We start from the raw sequence: 20,689 nt of genomic DNA, 5'->3' as shown, positions 1-20,689 counted from the left end.
TTGCATTCCTTGACCCTCAAAACATACACTTTGCCACCAAAATCACATTCATATAATTTGTAGAAGCTGAGATATGAGAAAATCTGTATTTTATGGCGACCATTTTGAAAAACAAAATGGCGACCATTGAATAATCTTCAAAATGCTGTATTTGGATTCCTTGACCCTAAAAACATATACTTTACCACCAAAATCATGTCCATACATGATGTAGAAGCTGAGTTATGAGCAAATGTAATTTATGGCGGCCATTTTAAAAATCCAAAATGGTGACTTAAGTTTCCCCAGGCCAGATGAGCTGGAACTTTTTTTTGGTGGATATATAGACCCCAAATGACACAAATCAGTTGAGAAACACTTGTTTCTAATTTTTTCCCAGAGAAAGTGTAAAATGGGGATACTACCTGACTATTTTCTGCTTTTGCAGTTGTTTGATGTACTTTTAAGAAGCTATCAAAATACGGAATCTTTCAGCAATCTTCCCACACTCCCTCTTCCTTACCAGGAAGATTTCATACCAATATAGAGGGCGTAATTTTCATTAGAGCAAAGATACAGTACTATCTTTGATTAGAGTAAGAGTTACAGTTAGAGCATCATAACATAACCTTTACTCCATGACATAACAAAGAGGAGCGGCCGAGATAGGCTTTGTATTTTAATTTTCCTGTAAACAAATATAGTTTCTATCTTAGACTGTAAAATATGCTTAATGAAGAGGAAAAAGAGGAATTCAGACGTTTGTTAAGGTATTTGCCAGAGAAAGAATTGATATTGTTAAAAGATACTATCACAAGCAAGCTTATTAAAACTCACTCAGTGGAAGGTAAGGCAGCAGTACCGGACGGGAAATTCCCGAAACAACTCGATAAACCTTGTAGTAGTACTGTAGTCCGCCATGATGCTCATAAAATTAGTGTATAGATTATACGCATGATGTATAATGATATCTAGAGAAAAAGTAACGTATGTCTTTATTATTATAATAGTCCAAGAGCATAGGGTTTGACCCGGACATTTCTGGTAACAAGCTAATTTTTTCAGGAAAGGTCCAGAACTATGGTTGGAACATCATACTAAAAGTCCTGAAAAATCCTCATTGTGCTCTCCGAGAAATTCAAGATGGCGTCCAAAATGGCTGCCATTTTAATTTGTCTATAACTTTGTAACCGCTTGTCGTAGAGTATTGATTTTGGTGTCAAATAGTTCACGATATATACATTCCTATTTACTCTAACAGAAAATTTTGTCAAAAAATGTTCGCTACTGCAGTTTCTGGCAGTTTGACCTTTGACCTGGTCTTATCATATCTCGGTAATGGCTTATCATAGAAAATTGGGATTAGGCCCAAATTGTTCAGAACATGCATATTTTTATTTGGTGTAAGTGTAATGAAATATTTTATCCCAAAATGACCGGAAGTGAGGTTAATGATGTTATTGACCTCTTATAAGAGTCTTTTATGACATTCCTACGCGGAGGAATCTTTGATCGGACTGTGATACCGGCTATTGTATTTGATCTGATGTCAATGTTGAAGGCACGTTGAATTTGTAATTGAAATCTACCTTTCTTGTCGGCATTGGTTTGTGTTACTCTCCTAACAACGCAAAGCCTGCAACAATTATTTTTCTTTCCTAAGTCAAAAATGCAAATAAATAAATAAAATTACTGTACCGTAGTTATGTATGCATATTATTATTAAAAATATAAAACTGCCTACCTGGCCGCGATTTTTTTTTTCGTACATAAGTTGGGGACCCCTTCATGAAACGTCACAAAATAAACATGAATAATTCATCAGTTAAATTTGTTGTTCCGTGTGCACCCAAGCGTATAGCAACAAAAAGTGATTACACAACTGCGATACGATACTTTCTACAGTAGGCCTAGGATTCCAAGTCAATTCACGTGATTGCCTTCGCGCACTCTTCTTCACACAAAATGTGTCGAGTCGAGGCTAATCGACAGCTAGGCAAGACATTAAACTAGTAGTAATTCATTGGACATAGCCCAAAGAAAGCTTAGACCCACAAGAATAAAGAATGTGTATAATTTGTGTACTGTATTTTTTTAATTCTGCTATTTTATTATCAAACAATATGCATGTACTCAAAGGAATTTTAAAAATGCGCGTATATGAACACATGAGATGGGAAGATTTCACCCACGAGAATCAAAAATGTATTTTTGTGTAATGTTTATTGTTTAATTTTGCTGACTTATTACTCGGATTGTGTCATACCAAAGATAGTAAGTGTAACTATCTTTGGTCATACCTAACACACACACGTCACACAGCTACTACTACTACTACTGTACTACTAAAATAGACATGGGTTTAGAGACTAATAATTAGGCCTAATAGTATTAATAGAAACTATAGTTTTAACACGTAATTCTTTAGTAATAAATTATATTAAAAACACCATAAACTAAAGGCTGATTATTTCGACAATCCACACAAAACGCCGCTATTCTTCTATGAAATCGCACGCCGCAACAACAGCGGAGATAGGCCTAGAATCGTACCGCACTTGTGTAATCACTTCTTGTTGCTATACGCTTGGGTGCACACGGAACAAGAACATTTAACTGATGAATTATTCATGTTTATTTTGTGACGTTCCATGAGGGGGTCCCCAACTTATGTACGAAAAAAAAAATCGCTACCTGGCCATACATTAATAATCATATTAGGCCTAGGCATATTTTAACATTATTGATAATGTTTAATGATGTTTTGCCCTACTCTGACGTAATTTGTACTTTATACTAATACTAAGTACAGTACATTGAGAATACTTGCGACAAATTACTCAACACCCTAACGCAAATCTACTCCACAGCACCTGATAGTTACAAACAATTACAATCCTGCTGATGCAGTACCCGCTGCTTGGACTCGAATCTACCTCTAGCCATCAGCTCGGTGATCTAGAGGTATGAACGCCGGATAGTGATCTGGAGGTCGTGGGTTCGAGTCCCACCCGAGAATTACTTGCGTATTATATTCTCAATGTACTTAGTAGTAAAAATTACGTCAGAGTAGGGCAAAACATCTGACCAATTACTCACACCCTGATGCAAAGCTACTCCACACAGTAGTTACAAACAATTAAAATCCTGTTGGTGCAGTACCCGCTGCTTACTTACATGCATTTAAGCTCTCTCCTACCTCCATGGTTCCATCCAGGTCAAGTCCAAACAACTATGCTTAGAAGGGGCATAGACTTACAAACTTAGCTAGCTGTCTTGCTCTTAGTTTATCAAATAGACTAATTTATCCAACTTCCGACCTGTCTGAAATTACATATACTATACTATAATAAGCATTTGTTTTAAATTTCACTAAAATCAAATTTGCAGAAACAATTGAAAGCATTCTTAACCACACTGAAAGCGCAGCTGAGCTACTTAGCCGCAAGAAAATAAGTCGGTCATGCCTTTTCCAATATTTGGCAAACAAGAAGGTGTCGGTTCCTGGAAATGCTAGTAAATCAGATCTGGTTGACAAGTTTGCTCATTCTCTATCTCCAGCAGTGGTATAATTTTTATTTTCTTTTGTGTACATTTGTTTTTCACACAAGATAATGATATTTGTGTACTTTTCAAAATTGTTTACCATAATTATAGATATCATTAACTGTAGGCCTAATGCATCATCATCATCATCATCAATTAGATTATGATTATTAGATAATTAATTTTATCTTTTTTCTCTATATTTATATTGTATCCTTATTTTTTAAATTATTTTTTTCTAGGGCTGTATGCTTTGATTTTAATACTGCCCCTTGTACATGCTTTTGAAAATTATTATTTTTTCTAGGGCTGTACGCTTAAATCTTTTGCTTATAATGCCCCTTGTACATGCTACAGAAAAGTAATTAATTAATTTAGAAAAAAAAAAATTTTCAGAATGTAGTCATGATGCAAAAACACTAAAGTTCAATTAATCTCTCTTTTCAGGCTCCAGAGGTTAAATTTCGGACTCAACTAGAACAGTTAGCAAGTATAGGTTTTTTAGATAGGGATGCAAACATAAGGGCACTCACAGCTACAGGTGGTCTTATACAACTCGCCCTTGAAAGACTGATGGGCCAAGGTGGTGCCAGCTAACTAACTAAATTTCTGTTGCTGTTGTTGTTTTTTTTTTTTTTTTTTTTTATTTTTTTTTTTTTTACTGTATCAATTGATTTTAAAATGCCTTGTCATTCATTTATTTCTTATGTTTAACTTTATAATGTATTTTGTTAATTTTGCAAATGTAATTTCTGTTCATTTTAGGCCTTTTATTTATATCTGTATTTTGTATCATCATTGTAAACAACACTTAACTTATGCATGGAAACTTTAACTTTATATTTACAAAACTTTAAAAACACAATTAAATCAGGAGGTAAAATGGTTAATAAAACACTAAAAATAAGATTAAATTTTAAAATTAGGAAAATCAAAATAATAATAAAAATAATACCACTTTAACTAAATAACAAATAAAGATCATAACTCATAACATAATTAAATGATAAACAGTATTAACAAGAACATAAATAATTAAATAATAATAAACAATATAATATTTAAATTAAATGACATTTTTAATAATAGGTCTAATAATATTTTCTTTAAAATTAACATTAATAACATTGATAATAATACTAATAATAAATAATAACACTCCATCAAAGTTAAGTATTGTACTTTTTGCTCTTTAGTTTCTTTTTATACAATTCGTTTCCTTTCATTTAAATGTTTTTTCTTTTATTTTCTCTTTATACTTTTATTTAGCCTTCTGGCTAACTTTATGTATGTAATGTATGTAAGAACGCACCGTCCAGAAGAACGTGTGCCGCCGATTTAAAGGCGTATGTTCAATAAAGTTATTATTATTATTATAACTTCCATAATCTTCTATATAATTATCGTTTTGATCAATTTTGTAAAAATAGATTGTGTATGTTACAAAGTTGTTGCTTGTACACAATTTAATATCGTTTTTTGACTCGACTTAGGTACAATTTTTGTATTGGATCTTTATTCATTTACTCTTTCCTTAGCACTACTTTGTCTGTCAATTATCTTGAGATAAATTTCATCTTAAATTTTTCAGAGTATATCCTTATGGCCAGGAATCGTTTTGGTTATCTTTTCATGGTGTGCAATTAAGAATTACACGGTCACGATTTAAATCACGTTTGTAATCAATCTTCACAAGCATCTATATATAAATTTACGTAAGGGCAAAGTTTGGTAAATCGCGCGTTATTTCTAGAATGTTTACTCGATGGTATATAAAGTTGATACTGATTTTAACCACCTGATGTAACCCTGTTAACTAATTAAATTGAGTTCGATAATTAGTTATTGGCAATTGAAATGAATTTAGGTTCAACGATTTGCCCCAAATAGGGGTGTTTTCCGATCGTGGTATACACTGTCTAATGCATGTCCATCTTGAAATATATCCGCATACAATAATACGAGGATGCTTCGCATTTTCGATAATTGTTTTTAATGGCTGAAAACCGGTTGAACAGCTCGAGTATAGCATCATAATGTTGAAGACAGGCCGATTTTCTTTAAAAAAATACTATTTTGATAGATTTAATATACGTTTATACAAATGTATTGATTTGCAATGAATGGAACATTCCAAATTATTTGGTTTAACCATGCTTGCATACCTCCATGGTTTAACGCAAGTAGTTACATTTATGGGCCCATGGAGAATAAGCATAAATAGTATTGTAATGCTATCAATACTGTAAATAGGTATTAACCACTTTTGATCGCCATTTGAATCGTAAATTTCTTATTGTGTGTGTTGGTACTGTTAGATATAATATAAACAAAAATATACTAATAAACTTTATTACTGTGACAGGCCCGTATGCAGCATTTATAATGGGGAGGTGCGAGCGAAGCGAGCAACAATGGCTGGGGGCCAGGGGGCCGCCAAGGGCCCCCGGTCAGGGTCCAGGGGCCGAAGGCCCTGGAAAAATTTGCGTTATTTGACGTTCTAAAGACTGATGTAAGACTCTCTGTTGTGGCTTGGGCTAGTTGAACGATGGACACCAGAACTTAACGCTTTCATGATGAGGCCAACTCAGCAGGGGTGGCGCCAGGATCTTCCCGACGCGGGGGCTACATTCCCCGACGAGGGGGCTATGCGAGCGAAGCGAGCATCACTAGGCTGAGGGCCAGGGGCCGCCAAGGGCCCCCGGTGGGGGTCCAGGGGGCGAAGCCCCCGGAAGCAACGCGTTCTAGCGTCATTTGAGGTCTTTTTAATCAGATTTAGGGTAGCCATTTTTTTCCATTTTTTATAATGCATAAATAAAATACTGCGTGCAAAAAAACGATGCGCGATGACTGTTTCAATCCATATTTTTCAATTTAAAAAATAAAAGTTCAAAGAAAATTTTGAAAAATAGAGTTGGAGGTCCCGGAAATTGGACTTATTATACTTTAAAACATGAAAAAAAATATATAATTAAGTCCCTATCATGGGTTGTGACTGAGCTAAGAAATGTTTGAAAAATAGAGATGTTAGGTCCCGGAAAATGTACTTCTTGTTCTTCGAAATATGACCAGCTTTATTGTTGGGGCTGAGCTAAGAAAATGTTTAAAACTAGAGCTGCAGGTCTTCAAAAAATTGCATTTTATACTTTGGAAACATCAGGCCTAGAGGCTTAAAAAACGCAAGCGTAGACCTTTTTCAGTCGGGGAAAAAAGTTTATTCCTTCCAGGTGTGTGCTGCATGCGTACCATCTGGACTTCCGAGTGGTGAGAAATTCATGACATACAGGATATTGAAAATTTTTGCTGTAGTGTAGCGTACGTCGACGCAGTACACAACGTAACCGTCGGTAAACTTCGTCTGGAAAATAACACATTACACATTTTGGTCCCTGGATGAAACTTGATATCACGCGTCTCGACCCAACGTTGAACGATTCGTACAAAGGGATACCGCCAGACAAGTGCGTACCTAGCTATTGTTTAGTAGTAAGTTAGATCGCTGGCAATAATGAATGCATATAAAGTGCATAATATCACTCTGACGTACTCTCACGGTCAATGAAACGTCGCGGTTTTCTAGGCGCTGAAGCTAGCTACGAAGTGAACGCGAACGCTTTTTACTGTATATTATATTCCCCGACAAAAAGTACACGTGTTCGCTGACGTTAAGTTGTATTTCTCCAGCAAACACTTTACCGCGTACCGCGTACATGAAGCGCTAAGCTATTGCTTGTCGTCACATGATCAACTGCGCATGTTTTACATCGAGTTTGTAGTCAGTTCAGATTCCGTAATTTAATTACCGGTATTTTTTCATTTTATATTAGCATATTTTTGTTTGTATACCATTGATAATGTAAATTTTGTATATATATAATGATATTGTCTTTAGTTAAACAAGACAAGAAAAAATACCAACCGAGGAAATAGTGGACCTTTTGGGACTTGGGGGGGTGCGTCTGCACCCAACGCACCCCCCCTGGATACGGGCCTGCTGTGAGTGTGGGTAGCCCCTACAGTTGCTTCTCAACGTTTGAATTAATTATACGTACAACAAATATAAATGTCGTAGTGGTGTATCGTTACATGTACTTTATTATTTCAATCGACTATGACAGTTATTAAATCGGAAATGTTTTACTCTATTTAGTGGTATATTATTTATAGGCCTATAAAAAAAATATTTCGTTACTGGATAATAAAGAAATATAAAGAATAATTTAAAGGCCAGGTGCGGGCAAAAAATTTCTATTGATCATACATTCCAATAATTATCGATTTATAGTTTCGTGTTTCATGTTTCATAATTTTTGGGATTTTATTTGTGTTACACGAGCTTGTTGAAAATAAGCACTTTCTTATCAGGCAGTGGGGGGATAGTTCAAATTACACATTAAAATCTCTATTCTTTTGTACACAAATTTTGTAAATAGAGAGGCATTTTAAAAAGCTATGAAAAATAAACGGTGTAGTAAAAAATGTTATCAGATGACTAAATATAGGTAATATAACTTGAATATTACATTTCTGATATTTTTATTCAACTTCAGATTTTTATTTTCATGCTATAGCAAAAATTCTCCACCGTATATCCACCATATTTTTTCACCATCTAGGGAGTCACCAGACATGTTTTACATTAGGTTAACTACCTAACTACTGAAAAAAAGTCTTCCTGGTTTTTATGGAAGAATTTGGCCAAATTTTGTATTTGACCATATTAAGGGAAATTCATGTTTTTTTCGTCTCAATTTCTCGATTTTGTACAATTAACCACATATCGTATTAAAAATTCATGCCTGTATCTGAGCTTTAATATAAAGTATATATTAAAAAATTGTTCCTCTTTGTACCTATCCTCATTCCCAACCCTCAACTCTAATGTTAGATAAAATTGGGTTTGTTTAAATGAGTCCAAATCAGAAATTTGAACTCATTTTGTGACAAATTTCTCTTTCGGAAGTAATTCCCAGGGTGCTAATTTTGGTTGACTACATAAATCATTATTTCTATTTATTTGTTTCTGTAAATGACAATGTTTAATAGTCCTGCGGTATGTATTTTTGAAATCGCCTGCTTTTTTTACGTTGAAATTACTGTGCATTCGAGAACCATCTGTGGGCACGACCTAGATGGTACTCATAATTTTCAGGTCATATTTCATCATATGGCAATACAAGTACGTGCGTAGTGCATATAACCCATGCATACGCGCGCTTACAATTTTTAAAATTGATTTTCGATAAAATTAGAGTACGTTTCAGGCAATTTTAAGAGTTAAAAAAATTGCCATGAGTGCGCAGATTTTTGCACGCGCACTTCGCGTTAAACTTTAATTTGCCTGATTTCTGTTTTACAACCTTTCTTTAATAGTTTCATCTTGATTCAATTATGATTCATTGCGGTATGTAATACTTTATCTGCACCAAAGTGATTTCATACTAAATTCACGGAGGAACTTTCTACAACTTTAGTATGTATTTCTCGTTGGTCTGTGCTCGCGTCTATAGCATTCAAGGTACCGAGATCGAGTCGAGTCGAGGCTTGGCAAACGAAACGAAATAATTTTTTTTTATATCCGTGTTATTTGTTCAATTTTACTTCTACTGCTAGATTATACGCATGATGTATAATGAAATCTAGAGAAAAAGTAACTTATGTCTTTAGTATTATGTAACAATGAAATTATACGCGGAGGGATCTTTGATCGGATTGTGATACTGGCTATTAGTATTTGCATTAGCAAGATCCTATCGTTCATATATTATAAATAATTCAGACAAAGTCAATCAATCAATATATCTTTTAAAAATCAACTATCTGTATATAAATCAATGCATATAACCTATAATTCGCCATAGTGACGAATTGAATCTAGTTTTAGCAAAGAATATATATCACAAGAATGAGTATTCCGCGATTTTTGCATGAGAAATTTGTAACAGAGAGCTCCAGTGAGTGATGTATACATACTAGATAAGACTTGATTTAATAGACATGATACGTGTCACAATAAATAGAATTATGATGGTAGTTTTTGCAATTGTAAACTATTTTATAATACATATTTATTAACAAACTAGTGTTTATTCACTTTTACAGACAATTATTTACTAACATGCTAAGTTAGTTCACAAAAAAGGCCTAACACAGCAACACCAAAAATCAACGAATATTACTCAGCACGGCCTATTCTTTACCATTGCCGTGTACTACTCTACGCCCGGTAAATTAAGTATTGTTTTTATGATATAAATTAGTATAAAACACATGTTATTAAAAGGAGAAAATGTTAAATGTCATTAACATTTATTTGTTTTACCAGAAACAAGTTAAATATAGGAATATTATTAAACTATCCTTCGTGAAAACGCGTAAACACCAACACGCCCGTTCACGCTATCGTAGCGCCCTGTTGATAAAGCAAACTGTTTATACGGCAGTTTTTACTAAATAAATTGCATAAAACGAACAATTAAATATCCAAATAGTATTTAACATGATGTTGGCATGTAGTTGATAACATTTTTATCATCGGAAAATACTCCGGTGGTCCAGCCTTTGATTAGTGAAACCTTCACAAAAAGTTGTATACATCCCAGATACATCCACACTTATGGCGGCGCCCTACCACATGGACAATATTACTGTTACAGGGAAAATCGCGGATTACTCATTCTTGTGATATATATTCTTTGGTTTTAGTTAGTGTTGTTTAAGATAAAGCATTTAAAGTATAGAAGAGATGTTAATAGGACTTGTTATTTTTGTTAGTTGTGCACATGTTCAATATTTGCAATAAACTTAGTTATAGTCTGAAACTTGAATGGTCTGTCACGTTTGTTTTCGCATAGTTACCAACCGTCTCGCATCGTGCGAGGTAACTATGTTTTCGTCTCGTAAATACAATTAAGAATCCAGCCTAGAATCTGATGTTATAAACATAAACAGTATGCTAATTACAAATATTAAGGTTATACTTTTAATTGTGGCATATGTATATTTGATATTGCAAACATATAAATTACAAACACAAATCATTGAATTTCGCCTACATATTCTAAAATAAAATTAAAAGAAAAATACAATATTAGGAAAACATGTTTACTTGTAGTTTATTGAGAAACACATTGATGATGTTGACCTAAGATAGCAAAGGTTACAAATTTAACTTAAGGTACCATGGGGACCAGATTTTATATATACTGTACTTTAAAGATGTGTCTCCACAAAAACATGAATAAGGAAGATTAATAAAATTAGACTTTGAATAGGCCGTAAAAAAAGGTAAAATACTGTACTGTAAACGGGTAAATTTAACAAAAAAACTGACTATTTTTTTGCTTTAAATTGCAGTTGTTTGATAGTATGTCCTTTAGAAATATTAATAATCTTCTTGCGTGTGGGAACCGAACACAACACCTTCGCAAAAGCGCTGATTCAACTTCTCGTATATGAGGGGGATGCGAAATTGAGAAGAGTTTTTTCTTGCGTTGCGTAGCATTTTTATGTTAGTGGTAACCAAGCTTATAAGCCTTCTTTTCCATACATTAACAATCACTTTTTTTAAATTACAATCCTCTTATCTATTATTAGGATAGGTCTATTTATACACAGCAATCGCATTTTTGCATTGTGTATTGAAAAGGCATAAAAGTCACATCATAGAACTACCGTTTTTAGGTGCTGTTCTGACGAAGTTGTGTAAAGACTGTTTCTGGAATTTTTTTTGAACGCTTTCGTAGTTTTATGGTTCAGTATTTGAGATTCGCATTTATGTTGTGTGTTGTTTGTAATAAAGTATACATTTCAAGTGAAATGAATTGATGCAATTATATTTTTATGATGAACAAGAAGGTAGGCCTACTTATAACATTTTATAATGTGATTGGTTGATTGTGACGACATGCATTGGAAATGTTGTTCCCATTCAAGAATTGGTAGAGCTTATAATAGTTCTATTCAATTTAAACGTCACGCCTCGTTCACATTTTTTTATTGGACGTACTGGCACGGAAAACCAAATCATAGGGCGCCGTATAATGTAGGCCTACACGATAACGATCCAAAATGTGCTATTCCATGACACTGGATCATCGGAGAAAACAGTGTCGTATACTGAAGACCAAGTATTAAAAGAAGAAATAAATAATAAACAACAACAAATATTTTCAGTATCGTTTCTTGCATAATTATGATATAGGCCTAATTAATAAAAAAACAGCGGTATATACTTTCCTAAAATCATAACACACCTGATTGTATTCTTGCAATTTGATTGGTTAAATACGCATCACGAGTCATTTGGAATAGTAGCCCTACCTAACGGAAAAGTGATATATAATGGTGCTATTAACGCGCTCTAATAATATAAAACAAATAATGAATGTTTTTTATTCGTTGAATGGAGAGAATATTTCATTAGATGAAAAATTGACTGCTCTCTATTTTCAACTCAGTTGTACCTCGTTAAAGATAGAACAGTCAATTGTTCGACTCATCCAACTCATAAACATTCATTATTTGTATACTATACTAAATACAATAATTTATATAAACACTATATGTATTTTTTTTTTTTTTTTTTTTTTTTTTATTTCATTTCATCACATACATAATACAAAATTAATATATAAAGGCAACGTAACTATTAAAACGATATAATACTCTCTCAAAAATAAGAGAGTAATGAAATTAAAGAAAAAAAAAAAAAAATTTAAAAAATAATGTATCGCAAAAATACACTTAGTAATAATCATTTTGCTAATAATATGGTTGCCTTGTATTTTTGGTAAATGTGAAATAAATGATTATAATTAAGTAATTGTTTTTTGATTTTGCAACTAAATATGTACCACTCAATTAAAATTAAAATGTTTGCATCACTGTGTGTTTTTCCAAAACCAAAACATATACTTTCTTTGGTGATAATTAAGTTATGGTTGATATTTCGATACATATATTGTTTTACATTTTCCCAAATTTTCTCTACCAGATCACATTCAAAGAACATATGTAGCAGTGTTTCCTGCTTTTCCTTGCAAAAACTACACATTGGTGAATCGACCTTTGACATCTTAAAGAGCATTGTATTTGTATAAATTATACGATGAATAAATTTAAATTGAACATTTTTTAGCTTAGTGTCATTTGTACAGGCGTGTAAATTTGAGAAAAGGTAAGATTAAAGAGGTTGGAGGAAATATTGTTTTCGAAACCAACTTTTCTAAATCTTCAAAAATATTAAAACAATTTGAAAGGTTCCATAAAGATACTCTCTGCGTGGAGTGAATACAATTTTGTAGAACCGTATACGATAGAGGACATCTTAAATCAATCTTTATGGAACAACTCATGTTTTGATAAAAGAGAATTTAAAGTTGAAAAAAATTGGTTGGTTAAAAATGTAAACTATGTAAAAGATATCGTGAACAAAGAAGGGAAAATATTAGAACTAGACGAATTTAACCAAAAATATAATTTTAAATCAGACTTCTTATTATATCACCAGATTGTAAATTCAATTCCAAAGCTCTGGAAACAGAAATTAATTGAACAAGGTATAAACACAACTAATGAAGTTGAATCCAAATTACAGACATTCATTTCTGTGAAAACGAGAAATTGTCATTATATCTATAAACACATTATATTAAAAAATGTTGAAGAGCCAATTGGAATTGAATCCAAATGGGAAAAGGAGTTTGACAACAAACTTAATTGGAAACACTATATGTATTATCATCGTATAACAGTGAAAATCAAAACAGCCCTACTATGTTGTGGTCTAATTTTATTACCAAATAGTACAATAGTGAAATTTTGAAACTCATTTAATCCGAAGGTTTGTCGGTATTAATTTATAATCAATTTAAATCATGCCTTCATTCATAATTAATATATTGCATAAATTTGTTTTACGAAGCGGTTTGATTTATTTTGTATAGCTGAAGTTTAGGTATGACACGCCATGTGTGCCAATACGTTGTCCTTGTTATTTATTATTTTAAATTATTGTTTTTATAAATTATGCTATATCGAGTACAGTATATAGAACCTATTATAAGACCAATAAGAAGTTTATAGCTTATTAAAATATGATAAAGTACGTAAGTGCTGACGTAATCAAGAGAACTACGCTGCTGCTGGTAATGAATGTCGATCCGTTGCATTCGTTTGTCTTACAAAAATGTACGAACAGACATCTATCCCACACTCAATTCACCAGGGACAAAAAGTAGTGAGCCCTCTATCGGCAGCGAATCGTTTTTGCACACGAGACAGCGTTGACAATTACCCGGAAGCAACTTTGTTTTGAAAAGTAAATCTTAGGTTTTTGCAAACTGGCCAATTGGAACTTTTGGTTTTATTTACTAATGAATAATTCATGAAAACCTTTGAAGAGGCATCTACGAACCACGTGATATTGTTTTTTAATCGACGAACCCATTATATTTGTGTGAAACAAGGGTGAATTACACCGATGTTTTTTAAACAATTTTAGGCTATTCGAATGTTAAAATGTTGTCTAATTTGTTGAGGCTGTAATAAAACAACGCAATTTTTTGAGAAGGTGGGTTTTATAGTTTCTGAATATTTGATTTTTCAATAGTAGTTAATAAAAAAATCTCGTTGGGGTTATTTTTTATTTTTTTTTAATGGCTGCTTAAACATGTGCCTTCTTGGGTATTTCACTATTGAAAATGGAACACATGGTTGTAGCTAAAATCATTTTTTACGCCATAAGATAAAAAATGTGGTTTTGTAAATTAATAAGGGCAACATATAATATATAGGAAAGCTGTTTTAAATGATAAAACTCTACAAAGCCTCTTTGTTTTATTTATAAATCAATATAGTCTAGGCCTAGTAATACAGTAGGAGAGCCAGGCTTTAGCCTATAATAGTGGGGTAGTGCGTGCATTATTGGCGCGTGTTCATTGTCAGGCGCGCGTTGTTTATAGGCCTAAGAAAATAAGAATAAATATACACATATAATTAAATAATGATTATTATTAATTGAATGTTTTGTGTTTTTTTTTACAGACCCCAGAGGATTGTTCTACATACTTCAATACAAATAGCATTAAATCAACAACAATTTCTTATGAGTCATATTAATTTACCTCTGGCATATAATGTGAAAAAGCACTATTAATACTGTAATTATTGATATTTATAGATGTATTGCCAAAGAGACATTTATTTTTTAAAAACTTTAACTTATCCTAATTTACTTATTTAAAGGTTCAAATGGCGGTTGGTTGTTGTGCAGTAGTTTAATAAAGTTTAAATGTACATTTCAAATCGGCAAATAAATAATGATAATAGGCCTACTACAGTAATAGTAAATCTTTTGAAGATTAGGCTTAGTACAAAAAATGTTAGCTAAGTTCATGTAGAAAACTTGTTGTCTGATTTTTAAGGTGCAATTTGTGATAATATTAAAAGTTAAAATGTTAATTGGTGTGTATTTGTATTTCATTTATTGCTCCATTATTATAATAAAATAAAAAGCAGGGAACCGTGAAATTTCATTTTAGCTCCGATAAAAAGTAAACATTTTCAGCATATACTTAAATCAATCATATGTTAGTGAAAGGTGACATTAACAGATTTATTATGAGATTACTAGTAAGCCTATTCATAAAAATATGACATTATATACTGTGTACATTAATTAATTAGCCTAGGCCTAACTAATTGACTGATTTTTCAGTATTTTACCAAGTCAGCCGTTCAAGCATGCAAACAGTCCCCACTTCACACTAATCTTCATAATTATAAGAAAAATGAAAGTTGAGCACTTTATTTTAAAATTTATATGCCCATATTATAAGATTCTGCATCATCCACCTAACAAGAACTAAAATTGAGAGCACAGTGATGGAGCGCATTTTCCGTCGTTCTCGTCGCCTAAGGAAACGAGTATTCCAGCCTTGCCGCGTCTTCCTAGGCCTACGCGCACCGCACTTTCGCTCAAAATACACTCTCTTCAACTCCTTATAGAATTTGTTTGAAAAATAACCCCAAGCTTATATTTGGAAATCTTTGAAAATGCATATAAGACTATATTATAGCGTTTTCAGAATTTCATTTAAAAATTGCAAATTAATGTTAGCTATTTTAACAAATTAGTTAGTTTTCACTTTTTTGTTTTCGCCGTATGACTCGCTTTGTTTACGTTTACACTTGGCTTAGACGTTTATCTTAGAATTCAAATAAATTAATCCATAATCAACTAAAATTGCTATTGTTGTGGTTTTTGTTTAATATAAATGTTCTTTATTAACAGAAATAAATCAAACAACAATATAATTTAATATAAACCCGTTAAAAAGGAAATTTAGACAGCCTATAAAACACGGACTTCAGAACTCGCGTCGCTCGAAATGCTCGTTAACTTTCTATTTATAGCCAATCGAAAAAGGCTCCGGCTAACTTAAACAATGAAAACGGCTCTCGGAACACTTAATGTCCCATTTTCGCTGTTTGACGTGGATGTGATCCCATCCTCATATTTTTCACACCGTGCCCTACGTCACTACATCCACGCTCAATAAGAGTGCCGCCAGAGCCGGTTTATACGTGTTTCTAAAGGAGAAAAAATAACTTTCATTCACTTGCACCCAACGTAGGATAGTACCAGCAATCAATGCTGTCACCAGCACACTTTTTTAAACGCTATGTTATATACCATGTTAGGTATTCAGTGTGCGTCATCATAAAAAGCGTGATTATAAAGATGTAGCAACAAATCAGCAGCAACACCACAACGTACATTGTTACCTACAGCATTATCCTATCATAAAGCTTGATTCCTAATCGGAACCATAGTCAATAGTTTGAATATTATATTTCGGAACAATCCCGGCTCGACGGACAATCCTAACTGTCGCTTTTGATTTGTCAACCCCCTGCTAGTTGCGCCTACGTCGTTGCACTTACTTATCATTATAATATTGCATATTATTATTGAAGAAAACATTGTGTTATTTTCATTGCTAATGATGGTTCTGCTAACAATTTATAAACATTGTTATTATTTTTGTTCTGTTAACTTATGCTTTATCATTTCCATACGATGTGCAATTCACACATTTGACCACTGACATGTCAAATGGATCATTACATCCTTTATCCAATGATGAACACGAATACCAACGGATGCAGTTGCCTAAAACCAAAATTTGAGATTGATTTCTTTTTATGTTGTTTTTTGTTTTTGTTTTATTCTTTATTGAAGATAAAAATAATACAACGCGGTTGGCGTCTCTCGCGCTAACGGCAAGTCACAATCTGCCTCCTGTACAAGCTTGACAGTATTGTCCCAAAAAATGAAAAAATGAAGATTAATTAAATCAGACTTTGAATATGATATTTGATAGTTTTAATAAAGTTAATCCAAAGTGGCTTATTATTATGTTACATAAAATGGCATATTAAAAAAAAATGTTGTTAATAATTAATTTTTTTAGGGGGACCATACATCTTTAAATAAAGTTTCGTAGAAAAAAACCCGAAAACAAATTAATCGTCTTTAATATATTCCTCACTTACCGCTGTAGTTGTTCTAGCGGTGTTGTCATAAAGACTGTTTCTGGCAACTTTGAGGCTTTGCATTTTATGGCTCAATATTTCAGGTTGTTATCAAATTTATTGTTTAATTGTTTTAATCACCACAATTAGCATTTTATTACATGTTACACTTTCATAAATATAATTGATTGTCACATGCAATGGTATTTTTTTTTAAGTTCCGCCTTTGATATTCAAGGTGGTAACGGCATATTTTGTATTCAAAATAGAAGAGGTGTGTTGATGACCGAACCGAAATAAAGAATTAAAGAAAGGTTTATTTTAGAGAACACTATGTTTGTGAATTTGTTTATTCGTTGAATGAAAAGAAATGCGTTCATTCGTTGAAAAAAGGAATCTTGCAATCTTTCCACTACCTTACCACTTTATACCAATATAGAGGGCGTACTTTTCATTAGAGCATCATAACAAGAGGCCTAGCTAGTTTGCAAGTTAGGCCTAGGCTTTTTATTTTAATTGCCCTGTAAGAGGGCATAGACTGTCAAATATGCTTAATGAAGAGGAAAAAGAGGAATTCAGACATTTGTTAAAATTTTTGCCGGAGAAAGAATTGATATCGTTAAAAGATACTATCACAAGCAAACTTATTAAAACTCACTCAGTGGAAGGTAAGGCTGCAGCAGTACCGGGCTGGAAATTCCCCAAACTCGGTTTTGAGGCAGTTCGATCGGAAGTTCAATTCAGGTCAGGTCGGACAAATAGGCCTAGAGAAGAGCCTAGGCTTATAGACTTACAAAATTAGCTGCCCTGCTCATAGTTTATCATATTAGGCTAATTCAATTAACTTCTGACCTGTCTGAAATTACATATATTATACTATAATAAGCTGGCCACGTCATATGTTTTAAATTTCACTAAAATCAAATTTGCAGAAACCATTGATGCAATACTTACCTACACTGAAAGTGCATCTGAGCTACTTAGCCGCAAGAAAATTAGCCGGTCATGCCTTTTCCAATATTTAGCAAACAAGAAGGTGCCGCTTCCTGGAAGTGCTAGTAAATCAGATCTGGTTGACAAGATTCTTCATTCCCCAAACTCAAGCAATCCAGAAAAGGTATAATTTTTATTTTCTTTTGTGTACATTTGTGTTTCACACAAGATGATGATATTTGTGTACTTTTCAAAAATGTTTATCATAATTTTAGATATCATTAACTGTAATACATCATCCTCATAAATTAGATTGTGATGATTATTAGATAATTTAATCTCTCATTTATTTTATATTGTATCCTTAGTTTTTTTAATTATTTTTTCTAGGGCTGTACGCTTTGCTTTTAATACTGCCACTTGTACATGCTTTTAAAAATTATTATTTATTTATATATACTGCATTAATATATAAATCAAAAAGCAAAATACTGAAAAAATGTTGGTATTATTAGTAGCTGGATCTCAATGGAGATACAAATAAAATAAGCAAAAAGCTAAATCAAAACGATAAAGTAAAACAGCCATAAATATGTTGCAGAGCTTTCGGGGCAACACTAGCCCTAAATATATATTATATATTGTATATGTATATTGATATAAAAATTTACACTTCACTGAACAACTTCAGCCAGTTAACTACAGACAATTAACTACAGCCAGTTAACTACAGCCAGTTAACTACAGCCAGTTAACTACAGACAGTTAACTACAGACAGTTAACTACAGACAGTTAACTACAGACAGTTAACTACAGCCAGTTAACTACAGCCAGTTAACTACAGCCAGTTAACTACAGCCAGTTAACTACAGCCAGTTAACTACAGACAATTAATTAATTATAAATTTAGAAGGAAAAAAGAAGGAATAGAAGGAATTAAATTTGCATTTAAACATTTTTTTTTTTGGAATTGGCATTTAAACATTGATTTACTTTCAATTTCATGGTAACAAAATAAAAGGTGATACATAGTATGATAAAATAACATTGAAAGAAGGCTTGATCCCGATGAAGAAGGACTTTTGTTGGGCAAGCCCGAAACATAATATAAAGTGACATAGTAACAATTTTATGAAAAAATATATAGGGTAAATATATGTTTTTATTACATTATATGCAATAATAATATTTCGTAAAAAAAGTAAACGAAAAAAAAAAGGGGGACAAAATTGATAAAGTGTAAATTAGGCAGAAATCGAGCACAGAAAGCAGCAAACAACGAAACAGAAACAACATTTAAATCTAGTAACTTAAAATTAAAAATTGTTTAAGTTTTGAAGTAAAAGTAGTTAAATAGTTAAATGCATTAGTTTTTTCAGCTTGAAAAAGTACCTGAAAAAGTACCTGAAAAAGTACCAGAAGAACAGAACTTAGCATTACAATTTGCTTCATGGTTTTACAAGCAGATAAACTCAAATAACCCGAAAAGCAGTCAAGTTCAGTCAGAACCGTGGGGGCCTCAACATTTCTGGTACGACTGTAAACTTGTTTTAACAATCAAAACGGCTGATGAATATAGAAGGGAAGAGTACATAGATGCTAATCAGGTAGCAGAACGTTTACTAAACCTAGCAAAGGATGAATTATTGATATTTAATCCAAACTTAGAAAACTTCGGAACTAAAGGTAAAATGAACAAGCATGGATTGATGATGGTTGGTGTGTGTGGTACCTTGCATCAGGGGTCAAATTGTTTAGGAATATTTGAGCAGAACTTTGGACTAATTAGAGATCCTGCGCTCCAAAACAATTGGAAAATAAAGTATTCTAATTTGTTCGTCCAATCAAAAGATGTGAAACAAACTCCAAGACTTGGTCAAGAATCATTAGAAGCACTTGATTGGCATACAAATAATAAATAGTGCAATGGTACAAATATTTTCATGAGGTGAAGAAAATAGAACATTTAATTTTTCACCAAATGAAATTATTTGTTCCAGTGGCATTTTGTGTTTTATATAACATCTAAGTAGGTTTTTGTATCTAAAAAATGTTTTTGTCAAAGGTCGCATATAAGAAGAATGAATGCGCATAGTATAAATTTGCATACATGTGGATAGTGCAGAATCAGAACTAGAAATAATTGTTTCCATTATTTAAAAAAAAATGTGTTTTATGTATTTTTAAAGAAAGCTTTTAATTGTGTTTTTACTATAATTATTATACTGTATTAATGAATAGTTTTATGACTTTCTTTCAACAAATAAATTTTATTTTACTTGCAACTATGTTTCAGTAAACGTTTTTGTAAATTAATACAGTATTTAAAATTGTGCTACATTATGTATGGAGTGAGTGCAGAATCTGTTTAGGCTTTAGCCTATTCTCACTCCTGGTTATTTTCCATTGATGACCGAATAAATATTATGACTATTATTCAAAAATAGTTTATTTTAATTATTCATCATTTATTGTTCAATAGTATTAGTATTTGCTTGAAGAATATGTTTGCAGGGGGTCGAAATTAGTGTATGAATAGATAAAAAAACTTTTCATGATAAAGTATACAGTAACAACAAATTATAATATCTGTACAGACAAATAAAAATCAAATATTGTACATTAGTGAGTTTTTTATTTGTATTTATTGTACATAATAAGACTTAATTTCATTAATGATGGCGTCTTCAA

General features: G+C 32.4%; 1 protein-coding gene across 2 annotated transcripts; it reads left to right on the top strand.

Moving 5' to 3' along the window:
- Positions 1-652: 652 nt before the first annotated feature.
- Positions 653-20,590, top strand: LOC140050925 (uncharacterized protein C3orf38-like). Of its 2 annotated transcripts, none has more exons than XM_072095929.1 (3): positions 653-826; positions 17,997-18,181; positions 19,369-20,590. In XM_072095929.1, exons 1-3 carry the CDS (start codon positions 706-708, stop codon positions 19,918-19,920), a joined length of 858 nt encoding a protein of 285 aa, XP_071952030.1. In that variant the 5' UTR covers positions 653-705; the 3' UTR covers positions 19,921-20,590. The 2 variants fall into 2 exon arrangements, with proteins under 2 accessions (XP_071952030.1, XP_071952029.1); XM_072095928.1 differs by lacking the exon at positions 653-826 and adding an exon at positions 17,533-17,732 and having other exon boundaries at positions 19,369-20,584.
- The last annotated feature ends 99 nt before the right edge of the window (positions 20,591-20,689 follow it).

This window comes from Antedon mediterranea, chromosome 6, assembly GCF_964355755.1.
Source record: "Antedon mediterranea chromosome 6, ecAntMedi1.1, whole genome shotgun sequence".
Lineage (NCBI taxonomy): Eukaryota > Metazoa > Echinodermata > Crinoidea > Comatulida > Antedonidae > Antedon > Antedon mediterranea.
The sequence above is the reverse complement of the archived record's forward strand: the minus strand, read 5'-3'. Positions and strand labels throughout refer to the sequence as shown.

Bases quoted from the DNA above. Each gene is read 5' to 3' on its own strand.
- LOC140050925 (XM_072095929.1), top strand. From the start codon at position 706: ATGCTTAATGAAGAGGAAAAAGAGGAATTCAGACGTTTGTTAAGGTAT. The intron at 827-17,996 runs GTAAGGCAGCAG...TCAAATTTGCAG, and splicing joins TAAAACTCACTCAGTGGAAG to AAACCATTGATGCAATACTT. The intron at 18,182-19,368 runs GTATAATTTTTA...TAAATGCATTAG, and splicing joins ACTCAAGCAATCCAGAAAAG to TTTTTTCAGCTTGAAAAAGT.